Source organism: Armigeres subalbatus, chromosome 3 (genome assembly GCF_024139115.2).
Source record: "Armigeres subalbatus isolate Guangzhou_Male chromosome 3, GZ_Asu_2, whole genome shotgun sequence".
Classification (NCBI taxonomy): Eukaryota; Metazoa; Arthropoda; class Insecta; order Diptera; family Culicidae; genus Armigeres; species Armigeres subalbatus.
The window spans coordinates 94,044,198-94,060,293 of NC_085141.1; the positions used below are offsets into that span (position 1 = coordinate 94,044,198).

At 39.5% G+C, this 16,096-nt stretch overlaps 1 protein-coding gene across 7 annotated transcripts in view; it reads left to right on the top strand.

The window, feature by feature from the left end:
- LOC134220963 (neuropeptide CCHamide-2 receptor-like) overlaps positions 1–16,096 on the top strand; it is a 216,041-nt gene that overhangs the window by 170,113 nt on the left and 29,832 nt on the right. For all 7 annotated transcript variants that reach the window (XR_009982134.1, XR_009982135.1, XM_062700126.1 and 4 more), the window contains exon 2: positions 8,332–8,681. Coding sequence is in view for 5 of the 7 variants with exons in the window: in XM_062700123.1 (XP_062556107.1) it covers positions 8,332–8,681 (350 nt within the window). In the remaining 2 variants the exon portion in view is untranslated. The remainder of the gene's footprint in view (positions 1–8,331; positions 8,682–16,096) is intronic.

Below are 16,096 nucleotides of genomic sequence, written 5' to 3' on the forward strand. Positions count from 1 at the left end.
TATATTTAAATATTGCTCATTCCCTGCTATCTTGATTGGCAATTTCCTAATTTTCTATGGAACATGTCTAGTTCTTCATGGAAATTTTATTTTGCTGCCATTTTGGTCTTTATTGGACGTGTATTGGACGACTGCTATGGCCTCTACTTCTACTGATAATTGACGGACATCACAGAGGCCGCGTTGTTAGAACTAGAACAAAATTGATATTTTCTAATTTTCTCCAAATTTCCTGTCATCATATGTAGGAATCTGAAACGCAGTTGCCATAAGACCCATTTTCAATCCAGCTTTCCACGCTAGCCATAATGGCGACTGCTATAAATAAATCTGACAGTAACTGCTTCCGACGCTGAATTGTAACCGACGCCGGTTGTATCTCAGCAACCATTTTCACATTGTTTATTTGTTGTTATCGGAAAAAGCAAGACTCGAAGAAAACGGAGATTTTTTGTAACCAGCTTCAGATAATTTTAAACTAAATAGTTCTAAAATTGACTAATATCACAAATATAATTATGAATTTTCGTTTTAGGTTGAAGTAATTCTTCGTAGGTTGAAGTAGTTCGTGTGCGCACTCTGAAATCGCTATAAATGTTGGCTTCAAAATTCTGAAAAGTTCTGAGGTATTCACTGAGCTGCACTTTTAATTCCTTTGGATTATCTGTCGTGCATCTTTCTGGTTACAAGTCCTACACAAACGCAGCCCGTTAACTCTTATTCATTGTGTTCCAATTTCGTGACTTCGAGTTCGTAGATCGTTCGAGTAGCCAACCGAATAGCCAACAAAGTCCATTGTTTCACAACAGTTAAGCGTAGATCCGGAGGAATCACAAACCTTCTTCCAATTAAAAAAAAACAGATAGTGAATGAGTAACCGTCTCCTTCATTAATGCGAAAATCAGCAAACCTGAGGAAAAATAGTTTTAGGCCGAAAATTATGCTTAGTTTTACATTATTGAACTTTGGGTACAGCATAAGAGTATGTCTATATCAATAATTATTTTCTAGAAGACATGTTTTCGCGACACATTATTCCAAGATACGCATGAGCTTTTTCAGCACATCAGCGTTTATCGGTCTCAATAAAGTATTCATTAGCAAAGCTTAGTATCTGTAGGGGTTTGAGTAAGTTACCATCAGCATGTGATTATACATTAACACCTCAGCGTGTCGATCAGTGCGCAGCAAGCCATGAGTCGGCCTCGTCTGGTCAGTCCTCCGTGGCGTGCACTCGCACCCACGGAGAGCTGCCGTCATAACAATTCGCTCCGGCCATTTGGGGCCACACAGTATCGATGATTTTTTTTTATTTTATATAATATATGTGTTGTATTGTAATACAAGTCCAGGAATAAAAATTACAAAACTCCTTTAAGTTTCATTGATGGGTCAATCTAAATAGAATATTTGAAAAGAAAGTAGAGAACTTTCATCTGAACCGAATAATTCGTAAAACAATTATTGTACTGCGTGGCGTGGGTGAAGTCTATTGAGCTTAAACCAGTATAGTTACTCTATTCTTCCTTAATATACAACGCAACGCCCAAGTTTTAACAATCGAAACTTAGCAATATGAAATTTTCGGGTTTTGGTTACATGCACATCAATATTCTGCTGTACTTCGTATTCTTTTTTGATTTGTTATCACTTAGTGATCCAGCGGAGCATGGTTAAGGCCTAGGATAAGGCATTATGTATCTGCAAATCAACTCCGAAGGGACCAGAACACGCAGTAAAGTGCATCTCGTCTCAAAATGCTGACAAAACACCGAATGCTAAAATGTTTAATTGGATGTAGGTCTGTGTTTATAATCTCTATATAGGAAAACTCAACGTCAAAATTCTTCAACCTGAAACGAAAAAGCGTATGTACTATTATATTTGTTAAAAGTATTTCATTATCATATGCTTTTTGCAATTTTTTGCTGATTTCTTTGAGACTCGTATTTTCTGCAAAAGCTTTTTTGATTACAATAAATAAACAATGTGAAAATGGTTGCTGAGATACCACCAGCGTCGACTACAATTGAGCGTCGGAAGCAGTTACAGTCAAATTTTTTTATAGCAGCCACCATTATGGCTAGCGTGGAAAGCTGGATAGGAAGAAACAAGACCGCATTGAATGCAACCTGTTGCGAGTTGCGAGCAAATTGGATCAAAACAAATAATAAGAAGTGTGTCTCACATTTTTTGTACATACAAAAACATACACTCATACAGACATCCCCTCAGTTCGTTGAGTGAGGTCCATTGGTCTATTACACTATGGGTATTCAAGACCTCTATCAAAAGTTCGGTTTTTGAGCGATCTTATAATCTTTACATATATGCTTAGTAGAGTGGGGCTCAGTTGTATGGGAAAACGCAAACTTCGTCCGATCAAGTGAGATCAAGGTTTTTCTGAATCGTTTTGGGACCCCGATCAACTGTGCAAAATATGGGCTCGATTGGTTGCAGCCTCGCATGCCGCATCGCGTTTTAAATTTACATGGAGATTAGTATGGGAAAACGTACTTTTTTACATTTTTGCTCTTAGCGGCTTCAATTTATCATCAATCACGTGACTCAATACGTTAGCATATAGTTTGGAAGATGCCGAAAGACTTTGCCGAAGAAGGTACGTTGCTGGAAGGTCTACAAAAAATGTTATTAAGTTTCGAAAATTGATTGTTCAAACCATATGCAAGAAATCAATGTTTCTGCCAGCACTACCGGACGACCTATGGTTATCGAAGGGCAAAACCCATCTTCCTTCTTGTCGGTTTTATTTCTTTGTGAAATAATTCTGGATAGCTCCCATTAGCTCTAAAGCCCTAGAAGATCAATTATGTTGAAATAAAACTCAGTTAAATTATTGGTCTACGTAGTACGACAGTGCTGGAAGAATAAACGATTTTTTGCATATGGTTTGAACACTCAATGTTCGAAGCGTTATAACTTTTTTCGTGGACGTTTCAGCAACGAGCCTTCTTCAGCAAAGTTTTTCGGCATCCTTTGGGTTACACTTTAACGCAATGTGCCACTTGGTTTACGATGAACTGAAACCTCTAGTAGTAGAAATGCAAAAATATACGTTCTCCCATACTAATTTCCATACAAACTTCAAACGCAATGCGGAAAGCGAGGAAGCAACCAATCGGTCCCAACTTCTGCACAGTTGTTCAGGACCCAGAATGGCTTCGAAAAACCATTGATTTGAAAAAATGACCATGACGCCACACTCTAATGCTTAGCATACATGAAAGGCAGAAATACATGATTCAAGACTTTCAAACGATTGAATATTCTCAAACAACAATATTAAGAGTGCTTACTAACTATTTTTAAAACAAAAGGAAGCCCGCGTACTTTTATGTTGTATAAGGCCCGATGCCCACGTAGCGTTTTTTTTACCCAACGTGAGCGCAGCGTTAAATAACGCCGGTGTTCATCGGGTGACGCTGCAGTACCACTTTTTCCCGATGCTCACCTGCGTCTTCTTAGCGCTGCATGCATACATCGTTGAAAAGATGCTTCGTGGGCATTGGGCCTAACAGACCGCTCCGGATTATGTGTAGCGTGGCACAATAGCAATTATCAATAATTTTTGGTGGAGAAAAATCCGTGATGCGTTGAAGTTGCTGAATATGCCTTAATATTCGAATGCTGCATGCGTCAAACAGCAAGTAGTAGTAGCGTCTTTGGTAGTTGGCCAATACAGCCAAAACATATTTTTGTGGTAGAAAAACTGCAGAATAAACATGACTCAGATCCATCTTATTCAGATCAATGGCATGACCTAATCTTTTCTAAATATCTTCCAATGTTTAATAACATGGACAGTCTCTTTATTCAAACCTTAATTCTCCAAGCTTAAGGTCACTCCTCACGGAATCCAAGTTTCAAAGTGCTCGCGTTTTCTGGGGTACACCACTCGATATATAGGCGGCGCACATTTTTGTTGATTTAGCTTTGCTGCGTCGCAGCATGCGTGAAATAATAAAAATGACAGTTTTTGTCGAGTGGTGTGCCCCCGAAAACGCGAGCACTTTGAAATTTGAATTCCGTGAGGAGTAGCCTCAATAGACCCTCTAGAGTCTAGACCAAGATGAATACACCACTAGGTGTTCCAATCTGCTAAATTCACGATTCAGCCATCTTGGATTTTAGTATGGGAGAGCCAGCCTGTTTGTTTTCGTTTTGCACTGATAATGAATTTTTCAGCCCCGCCTTCTTCTCTTCCCCAAACTTGGCAGATTGGAGCACCTAGTACTGTATTCATCTTGGTCTAGACTGTCCAAGTTTCCCTTTTTGCCTTTCTCGTATACTAAGTATACGTAAAGGCTATATGTTCACTCCAAAAACAAACTTTTTATAGAAGGCTCGGAGACCCATAGTGTTATATACCAATCGACTTAGCTCGACGAATTGAGGTGATGTCTGTGTGTGTGTGCGTGTGTGTTTGTGTGTGTGTATGTGTGTGTGTATGTGCGCACCAAAAGAGCAAAAAGTTTAGCTCACTTTTTTTGCACCTACCCTCAACCAATTTACTCGCAACAGGTTGCATTCGACGCCCCATACTGCTCCATTGTTTCCTATTGAAAATTGGTCGGATCGGACTATGGGCTTGGAAGTTATGGCCAAAATACTTTTCCTCATGAAAAAGCACGTAAAAAAGTCTAGCTCACTTTTAATGCACTTACCCTAAACGGATTCCCTCACAACAGGCTGCATTCGACGCAGTATACTGCCCTATTGTTTTCTATTGAAAATTGGACGGATCGGACAATAGGCTTGGTAGTTATGGCCAAAATACTATTTTTTACCGCACGAGAAAGGCATCATCACCGCTAGGTGGATTAATCTGGGTTTTTCTGATTATTCCGAAGTGTTTTAATTTGTTTGGGCATCCGATTTCCCAAGGATTTCACAGATGCTCTAGACTTAACAGAAAAGCTTTCGTTCGGGTTGACGTCTCGTGGTCTAGGACTTTCAGCATTACCTCGGGTGAACCCCAGGGCAGCGTGCTGGAACCTTCACTTTGTTTCCTATATATCAATTACACTGGATTTTGTTTTTACACGATTTACATTTTCTCAATTTTCCACTCACCCTAAATGTTTAACGTATATTAATTGTCATGTAATTTTTCTTTGATTTATTCTGGATTTTTTGAAACATGTTGCGAAGAGATTGGTGGCAAGTTGAAGTCACACGATCAAAAATACGAGCGGAAAAAAATCGTGTAAAAACAAACTCCTGTGTACTTTACCTTATCACTGTGAAGCTCCTGTACCTGTACGCTGACGACCTCAATATTTTCAGAGCAATTCACTCTTTGCTGGATTGTGTCGCTCTACAAACTGATATTAACGTACTCCGCCGTTGGTGCGATGAGAACGGAATGAGCGTGAATGTTGCGAAATGTAAAGTAATTACTTTCTGCCGAATCATATCCCCAATAATATATAACTGTACTCTTGCCGATGCTGCACTAGAAGGTGTTTAGTTTCAAATCTAGGATTAAGAACTTAAGAACAAGAGTAGTCTGACTACTGACTACTAGAAGACAATTTTCTGGACGCATGACCACACGGGACATGTAGGCTGAATCTGGAACTGTACCGCGTAATCCGGGACGCCCGGTCACTTTATTAGAATAGTCGTTATTTAGAGTTTAATGAGATCTTCCGAGTGAGCACCCCATAATGTTCCGGAAATAGAACGGAGATGGGATTTCCAGGTACATCTGAAATCAAACCAAACCACAAGGCGTCAAATCAAAATTTATTTCACTGATACCATCATGCCAATTAAGTTCAAGGCCATCTTTGATTGCGCTCCCACGCAAATTCACATCATTGACAGATAGGAAAGGGCTTACATACAAGTGGTATTCTTGAATCAAATTAGCGAGTAGAAAGTTGTGACATTATAAACTTATCATTAATTTGCCCATCTGAAAACGCCTAATAAGCACATTTTGACCATCTACCCGTATGGGATCTTTTCATAGTGACACGGAGTCTGTACGGCGGGGGAACGAAATATGTCATCACCAAGCACAATCCAACCATTATGGAGATACATATCCCATACTTGAAATTGTGTTTCAACTGAGCGTGAAATTGTTCAGCCAGCACCGTTGAGACATAGCTCTTGTAGTACTCTGCTTTCCATCGATAAACATAATAGGATTTTCGTTATAAATTGATTAACTTTTCATGGTACGGAGTTTTCCTTGTCATTTTATCCTGAAGTGTGGGTTAGGCGGTTCAAGTAAGCTAAGCAAGTTGAGAGTGCAAATTGATTGTCTTAACACCTCCAACCCGATTCAGCTCACTTGAAATGAAAATAAAAATGAATGCGCTCAATATTAGATAGGTCGCTCAACATTACACAAACAAATTGATCTACTAAGTTGGACAACTTATATGCCAACATAAAAACTAGCTAAGCCTGGTAAAGTAATGACAACTTTTTTCGATGGTCTGCTTCCTGCTACAACGTTAAAATGTAACGAGCTTGATGCACGGAATCGAGAAGTGTCTTCAACAACGACTGTCCCAGCCCTAACATCGCGTTTGTGATGGTACAAATGTTAATTATTTAATAGGTGATCAACATATCATAGGAACCTGTTTTTGTGCATAATACAACTAAGCAAAAAATTACCCTGTCGATTGTTTTCAAAGATTTGTGTTCCCAAAAGCGTGATGTAATTTTGAATTTAGATTCTACAGTTTTATTGTTTTCTATATGGAACTCGTTACTCTAGGAACATTATCGCAAACTGTTGGTAGGAAGTAAATTAAAAAAAATAATTCAAAATAATCATCGCTAACCGCGTGATCTTCAAGTGGTCTGGTTGTATAGGGGTTATCACGCCTATCTAGAGAGTAGGAGGTTAAGGGTCCGAGTCCCTCCAAGACACGTGTATTCTTTTTCGCAAATTTCATATCAATTTGTTCATTTCGAAACATGTCGAAAACAGCCAAGATATTTAAAAAAAAAGATTTCGTACGGCCGAGTTGCCAAATAATATGCAATCAATTGTACAAAAAAAAACCAACTTAATTCACCGAGTGGTGATACTGCCTTTCTCGCATTTAGCCAATACACCAACCTTATATGGCGGTTATATAGCTCGATTCTATTTTCTTGATAACTTTTAAACGCAAATGTCGATCGTTATCAAATTCAATAGTGATCAGCAAGGCTATGTCCCCTGTCGAATGCAACTTGTTGCGAGAAAATCGGCTTAGAATTACTATATGAAAAAGTGGCAAATGTTTTTCGGTTTTCGTGTGCACACACACACACATACACACGGACAGACAGACATTTGTTCAGTTCGACGAGCTGAGTCGATTGGTATATAACATCATGGGTCTCCGAGACTTCTATAAAAAGTTCAATTTTGGAGTGAAATGATAGCCTTTCGGTACAACTTTGTTGTACGAGAAAGGCAAAAAGGTTAGTTTTGATACATAATTTTTGTGAGGGCCCGGGGCCACGCTTCCCGGAACCCTCCTACATCCGGCCCTGCATATATGTAATGTACCCGCATAACAGTCCCATTGGGAATTGACATCATATGATAGTAAGAAAATAAAATTATGTGTCCATAAAACCTACATTATTTTACGTTTATTTGTCAAATGACCAGCAATTAAACACTCTTTCAACAGGAAAGTATGATTTGAAAATTCAATGGTCATCATGGGACTGATATGAAAGTTGTACTGAGAGCATTGCTTGAGCTTGCAATCACAGCATTCAAAGTATTATATTAATGGGGAGTTATTGCATGATGTAATGAGATATGATCTGAGCTATAAATTTCAAAGTTATTGTATGTACCGTAATGTTTGATAAAATTATTCCAGTTCCGAATTTAGGAAGCAGGTTCGTCGAAAAAAGCCTTATCCTATATATTTATATTAAAATAAGAGAGCTTCACATACATTAGCGGCATCATCTGTCTTAATAACGGTTATAACTCACTTTCTTCTCTAATTTGTATTCCGCTGGAGACGATTGTCACATTTCAACTTGAAATATTGCAAGAGCTTTCCGTTTTTGTACAACCCTTCACCATCAACGGCAATTGTTGTCGTTTGGTGCCAAGTGTTGCCATGCGGTTTGCGTACGCTCCGGGATGAATTTACGAAGTTCCACTTGCTAACGGAAACAGACACTTTTCCAAATGACATGGACACGTGCCAACAAATCCACTTGCCTGCAGTCAACAACAACATCATCATCATCACCATCCGCCGCAGCAGTAACATTTGGTGTAACAACTATTTTTCATTTTCCCCCCTTCCCATTTATCTCCAATTACAGGCGACAGTTCCAATGATGGAGCTGTGGCGGCTGGTGCCGAACGGAACGGAATCGGTGACGGTGGACTTTCGACAGCTACTGGGTTTTCCGGTGGTGGCCTCAACCGTGGAGGATATTTTTGGCTCGAATCGGATTCAGAAGTCGGTTCGGATGCAGGAATCGACAGAATTTCCTGCGATTGGTGATGTATCCGTAGACCACGTGGACGAATATGAACCGTACGAAGAAAGGCTGGAGACGTACATAGTGCCGGTGGTGTTCGCCATCATATTCATCGTGGGTATACTGGGAAATGGCACGCTGGTGATCATCTTTCTGCGTCACAGAGCCATGCGGAACATTCCGAATACGTAAGTTAATGGGAGATACATTATTGAGGTGGGTGTTGGAAATTAGTCTGATTCAAAATATATTATAAACTATAGTTGACCCGGTGAACGTTGCCCTGCATAGTAGGCAAAAATACACTTTGTGAACTGCCTGTATGGAATTTCCAATCGAATCTTAATTTTCAGTTTTTCAAGATTTAAGGCTCCCCCAGACCTGAGCGGTTTCATCACCGCGACGGCGACACCTACTCCGCGATTATATCGTAGGGTCGCTGTAAGCTTCTAAGCTTCAGTGATAGAATAGCAGTCGTCAAACGATAGAATCGCGTCGCGATTGTCGCGTTCCGTGTGTTCGGGAGAACCTTCACTCAACTTTACTCGCGATTTTCGCATAATAAAATATCATAGGTATATGAAGAGTTGTGATAACATGCGAGAGATTAATACTCGAGCATATTGTATGGCCGTAAGACCATGTTAGACTAAAAGCGTTTCAATGCAAATATTCAATTGGGTTGTTTAGGGGTATATGCATGAGGTAAGCATGCTCTTTATGTTAAACTATAAAAAAACCTCATATTTTTCTCTGCTAAACAACCCAATTGGGAGCTAAGTAGTTCGTCAAAGAATAGTAGGCGAGGAGTTAGGTAATGAACAAACGAATGAATGACGTGTTAGAGTTAGTATGGCATTTTTTTGCGTTTGTGCATGCGGCTACAAGTAAGGAAAAATCTTCTGATCTGTTTTTGATTACAATGATGGGTTTGATTACGAGGCTGATTAACATTGTGATGATAAAACCGGGGTTTACCGTAGTACATGAGGAGGCGAGTCCAGTTATTACTGTAGAGCCGAATGTAGTGCGAGTCCGGTATTAACCGTAGTACCACCGTTACCAAAACCGACAAATTAGCGAGTCCAAAAGTCCATTCGAAGAGCAAGAAAAGACTTTTTATGCAAATATCATCATCGTTGAGTTAAAGAAATGAACAAGTGTGCAAGCATTTGTTTGGCTACCGTAAGGCTATTGCATGAATATTCAAAACATAGAATGACATAGTCAGACGACTACTCCACGAACTCATTCATTCGACTGCCACTGAGTGTGTTCACTATGTGCAGAAAAAAAAACATAATTAGCATTGTTTATGTTGATGTTTTCCGTTGAAAGTGCCTGGCGGATGAAAATCGGATTCAGTCCTGTGTGATAAATCACTTTACTCATTTGAAACGTGTTCAGATTACAGATAATTTATCGATTTGTAAAATGTGCATAAATATTCAATGACTAATATTCAACTGAATATTGACTGTCCAGAGCCGACTATGAATGTGTCGGAAGTGAACTGCCAAATGAAGAAAAATGGACTGGACCAAAAATTTTCGATTATTTTACACTCTGCTCTAAACAGCAGGGAGTTCAATCAATTAGTCTACCAGGTTAACTGTGCCTAGCATTAGCGTAACTAATGAAACATTTTAGGGGGGGCTAACTTTTATCACCTTTTCTATACCACTAAAAAATATCATTTTCGCTCGTATATTGTTCCCAAGTCAGCCTACCAGATATCCATGGAAGACTGAAACATTTCAAATGATATTCATCGACGCTCAATTCATTTCCAAAAACCTTGATAGGTTCGTTCGTCGCAAATGGAATGAAAGCTCGACTTTATTGATAAATTTGCCACCTAACTTCGAGGGCCTACTAAGACCTTTTCACTGTTTATATTGCTGCGGCGATAATAGGAGCTTAGACAATAAAATAAGTTCTTTCTTATTTAAAATTTAGTTACCATTCCTTTAAATCTGAATGTCTTATTGGGCCTTTATCCAATCTCAAGAAGCCTAGCGTGATAATCGGAAATTCAATGCATCTTTTAGGATTAGTTTTAGTTAGAAAGCTGAAGATCATACGCTCGATTTAGTTAACAATTACTCACACAATTTTAAACAACATTAAAACTTTAGAGGATTGATCAATTGCTGAACTCCATTGCAAAATCCGGAATTGTTTAAAATTGTACGGTAATGTAAGCAATAGAAGCATCCTATGCCATATGAAACTAAAACAATTTGTCCAAAATTCCAAGTTTACTCAATATCAAGAGAAAACAGGTTTTGCCTTTCTCGTACAACAAAGTTGTACCGAAAGGCTATCATTTCACTCCAAATTCGAACTTTTGATAGAAGTCCCGGAGACCCATAGTGTTATATACCATTCGGCTCAGCTCGATGAGCTGAACAAATGTCTGTCTGTCCGTGTGTGCGTGTGTGTGTGTGTGTATGTGTGTGCGTGTGTGTGTGCACAAAATGCCATAAAAAACATTAGCCAAATTTTCACATAGAAACTCTTAACCGATTTTCTTGCAACAAGTTGCATCCGACAGAGACTAAAACGCTGTTGATCACTATTGAATTTCATAATAATTGCAAATTGCAAAAAATAGATAATATTAAAATAGTGATGAGACATAGTCACATAGAACAATAATGTGTTATGAAAAATGCCTTGCATCTATGAATATTTTCAAAGTTTATCCGTGGCTTGCTCCCATTAAGACTTTCATCGTACTATAAAGATGCTCGTGTTGCACGCATTTAGGCGTAAGTATGCTCTTCGTTCAGTTTCATAGTACCATGAAATTGTCCGAAAGTCAAAATTCGAACATAGGAAATTCAAGAAACTTTTGGCAGCGCCATCTGTCGTCTACTAGTGTAAATTTTCTATCATAACATTAGACGGTGTTGTTTTTCCTTTCTTGTACATCATCGAGGTGTAAGCGTAAAGGCTACATTTATTACCTTTTTACGCGAGAAAGGCGCCATCACCGCTAGGTTGATTAATCTGGTTTTTTTTTTAAATTTAACTTGAATTTTCTTCAATCAATTAAAATTTTAGAGGAAAAAAAATCTGGCGTTGATGCAATATTCATCGTGTTTATCATTCCTATGGCAAAATATAACAATTACTCGGAGTGCAGAAACAAGAGGGCTAGATATGTGCATTACTTATGCAAAGCATCAAATTTTCTAGGGGGGAGGGGCTAACTAGACCCTAGGTGGGGCTAAAGCCCCCCTAGTCCCCCCTGTAGTTACGCCAATGGTGCCTAGTATCCAACCGAAACTGTGGCTTTTCCACAGTTTGTTTTTCGAAAGACCCTTTTTTTTATAAAACGTTTATTTAATCCTTGAAAACGGCTTATTCTAGTTCTATTTACATTTTTTTACCTATATTCCAGAATCTAAATGAAATGCTAGCGCGTTTACATTTATGGGATTATTATCTTGTATGATGAAATCTACATAGAGGCTTACGGTTTTCAAAATCTTGATTTTGTCAGGAGCTCTAATCCTTTTCAGTTCTGGAAATCTTAAATCTTCAAAAATGAAATTTCTATTCGACACTACGCTTCTCAGTTTTGTTTGAAGAACGCTCCATGCCAAGGCCACCCTTCGGCAAGTTGATAGCTTGTGCTTTAGGTCTTCATGGATGTTGCAGACCTCACATCCAGACGATCCTACACGTTGCATCCTGTGTAGCAGTGCTTGATGGGGTATCTTGTTGTTGACTAGCATATAGCACAAAGCTCGATCTTTGCTATTTAGCCGATTGTTCGCGATGTTCTACCAGATAAGTTTCCAGTCCCTAGTTGGATTTTCTTGCATTATTTTTGCACGTTCTGCTTTCAACACAAACTCCAGATGTGCTCCACAGGAAGTTGGGTTGATCCTTATTGATACGGGAAGATATGGCAGTTCTAAAGCAATCGTTCTCAAGCAAGGGCAATTACTTGGGATCAACTGAAGATTTGGTGGGTTTTGTATCTGGTCGACGAAGCTTCTGTAGAATGGCATGAATTCCATCTCACGAATATGTCGAGTGATAAGAAGAGCTTTGCATTTCTGTCCTGGGGGGTGGAGCTTTAGTCCTCCTAATTCTATTGGCAAAATAAGCTGCTGTATAGGAACACGAATTATTTTACCATTCCACAGAAAGCTACCCATTAAGGATGTGAGTTTCGCAACATACATATTATTGATTGCTACTACTGAAGACACATACCATATCTTTGATGTTATCCAGGTATTTAGAAGAACAACTTTTTGGTGAAGCGACAAGGAACGGCAACGATGCATCCACAGCTGTTGGGAAAAATTATTCACCAGAGGATCCCAGTTGATTTTGCTCATCATTCTCACGGAATTTGAGAAGATATTTCCGAGTATTTTAACAGTGTGAACAGATTGTAGCCAAGGGACAGTGAGACGATTGTTGTTGATTATGAGACCAATATCTATGCCATACGTTTTGTTGTAGTTGAGTTTAGCGCCAGCTTCACACTTTCAATTTTCACCAAGCTTGTAGTGATAATGGTGGTATCATCGGCATAAGTTGTTACTGGATCGTCGGGTCCACAACAGATGCGTTATAATTTCCTGATGAGTGGATGTATGTACAACACGAACAAATGCATAGAGATAGGATCTCCCTGCCGAACTGATCGTTGTATTGGAAACGAAGGCGAGAGATGTCCATTCACTAGAATCCGAGACGTAGACAGCTTGTTCATCAGTGCTATTAGCTCAGGGTTGAATCCCAGAGATTCCATCGTCCGGAAAAGAAATCGCCGATCTACCCGATCGAATGCATGATCTAAGGCTTGAAATATATTAAATCTATTATTAGAACATTTTTGAGCGCCACTTAAAATAGCGTTTTCAGTTAGCGTCCTGTCCAGTCTTAATTTGATTGTTCTAGAAAACAGCTTATAATCAGAGTTTAACAGTGATATGGGTCGATAGGACTCTATTGATTTGTCCGGCCCTTTCTTCTTCACCAGAACTATTATATCAGCGACGAATTTTTCGGAAAAGTTTCCACTAAGTGTCTCATTCAGAATAAGATTCAACTGTCTGTGTATTATGTCGAAGGTTTTGGCGTAAAACTCGACAGGAATCCCATCAAAGCCCAATGATTTCTTAAACGAACTTGTTTAAATCGCTTGGAAAATTTCGGCAGTCGTAATCTCGTTCATACAACTTCTATTTGCTGGGTTGTCTTCAGGGATAGCCCTTTCCATTACGAATTCGTCTCCAATGTCGATTTCATTTTGAGAGTACAACTGTTGGAAGTACGAGAAGATATGCTGACCAATCTGTTCCGATTCTGTCAGTACTCCGTCCTCATCTGTAGTTAGCTGATTAATAACTGCTCTTTTGCGTCGTTTTTCGCCAAGTTGAAATGCTGATAATGGTTCCCCCGCGATTCTGGTTTCATTGATCTTCATGAATGTCTCTGAGAAACGTCGCTGCATAATTAGCATTTTACTCATGATACGGTTTATCAAAGAGAGAACCGAAGGATTTCCATAATACTCATCGTATGCTACACTGAGTTGAAAATAAAGCCGTTGGTGTTTTGAAATCGAAAAAAAGATTTTCCCCTTGACGTATAAGGTCCACCAGTCCATCCATGTAGTGTAGTGCCTACGTTGTCGTAGCCAATAGTTCCATTTTAGTTCAAACTCGCTTATATATTCCTGGGACAGTATCTGTGGTCGAATAGACCAGAATCCTCTCCCCAATCCAGCACCCATGTATGGTAAGCACGTACGAAGAGTAAGTGCCTTATGATTAGTAAATGAGCACACATGCGTATAGGTTTCCTGAAGGCTGTTGCGAAGACTAGTACTCACGTATATTCGGTCGATTCGTGAGGCCGAGTTGTGCGCCACATATGTGTATCCATTAGAGTGGCTCAAAAAACACTTTTTAAAATTTTTTGATGGGCCGCCCTCTTATTCGGCTCTATTTGATGCCCTGATGCTCTGGACAAAATTTCAGCCAAATCGGTCAACGTTTGGGCGGTGCTAAACTCGTTGGAAGTTTATATTGAAAAATGTATGCAGAAACATCCAAAAACAGGGATTTGCTGTTGGACGGCACAATTTACGATCAAAAACAATGATACTCATTTAGTTCTATATTACATACATTAAATACAGAATGTTATGCTGAAAACTGCGAGAAGATAAGAGTTTATTAGGCAAAGATATTGGCATTTTACTGGAGTGCTGTAGGGGTGAATTTATTTCTTTTCAAAGGTAAAAGAAATGAAATTTGGTCAAACCCCACTTCAGATAAATCCTAATAGCTTAACCGGGCAAACTCTAATCTTCTCGAGGTTTTTTGCATAATATTCTGTATTAAATTCTTCAAGATCTGAATGAGTATCATAATTCTTCATTGTAAGTTGTGCCGTCCAACAGAATTTCACTGTTTTTGGATGTTTCTGCATACATTTTTGCATATAAACTTCAAGCGTGTTTAGCACCGCCCAAACGTTGACCGATATGGCTGAAATTTTGTCCAGAGCATCAGGGCATCAAATCGAACCGGATAAGGGGCCGGCCCATAAAAAAAACCAGTATTGTTGAAGAAGTATTCCCTTTGAGTTCTCTGTTGTACATCGGACGCAAGGAGATAGACTTTACTAAGGTGGCGCAGATCAGCGCTGCGTGCCACTAGTTCTCTCTTTTATTCTCCCACTGATCTTATGCAACGCAAATAGTGATGTCACTATTTGCGTTGCATTAGAACAGCGGGAGAGTGAGAGAGATAATCAGTGGCACGCAGCGCTGATCTGCGCCACCTTAGTAAAGTCTAGCTCATTGCATCGGACGGGGCGTATATGTTACACAAGGTAACCGTGTTGTTCAGTCGCAATACAATCAGGCGTCCATCCAAACTCTTATCAATATGAGAAATCGCGATGTGTTGTTTTACGGCTACCGCAGTTCTGCGTTTAGAGTGGTCGACGTTCATCACAGTGTTGTATCCTTGAATTTCCATTTGTTTATCTTCCACTAAGAGACTAATTATGTCGAGATCCAGTAGACGAATGAAATTGTGCAGTGCATTGAGTTTTGTTTGATTGGAGATAGAGTTTATGTTGATTGATGCTATAGCACGAATCTTGTTTTGTTTTCGATCCTTTATAATATTGCCAGAGGCAGTAGAGTCGTCGGAGGTGTTCCCAGTATCTCTCTTGTGCTTGTATCTCAGGCTACTAGCTGTAGGCAGTGGTATTGGAGGTATGAACACAGCAACATTTTCGATTGTTTGAATGCAGCTGTTTGGCACGTCTGTTGATGGTGTGGTGGCTTCAGCTACGATGGTTTCCATGTGCTCAATTTGCAGTTCAACTGTCCGCTGTTCAGCTGGTTCGAGAGTATTGTGGTGTACTTTTGTAGTATTTTCGTTACCGCTGATTTCATAGACATCCACGCCCGTGTCTTTGTCGGCCGATTCAGTCAATCCCTGCTTGAGCACACCGGCGTAGCTGCTTCCAGAAGAAATGTTAAGACGCTCGTTTATACTGGCCTTTTGGACAAGGAGCTTTTTATTTTGAACACATGGGATTCCAGTATGTA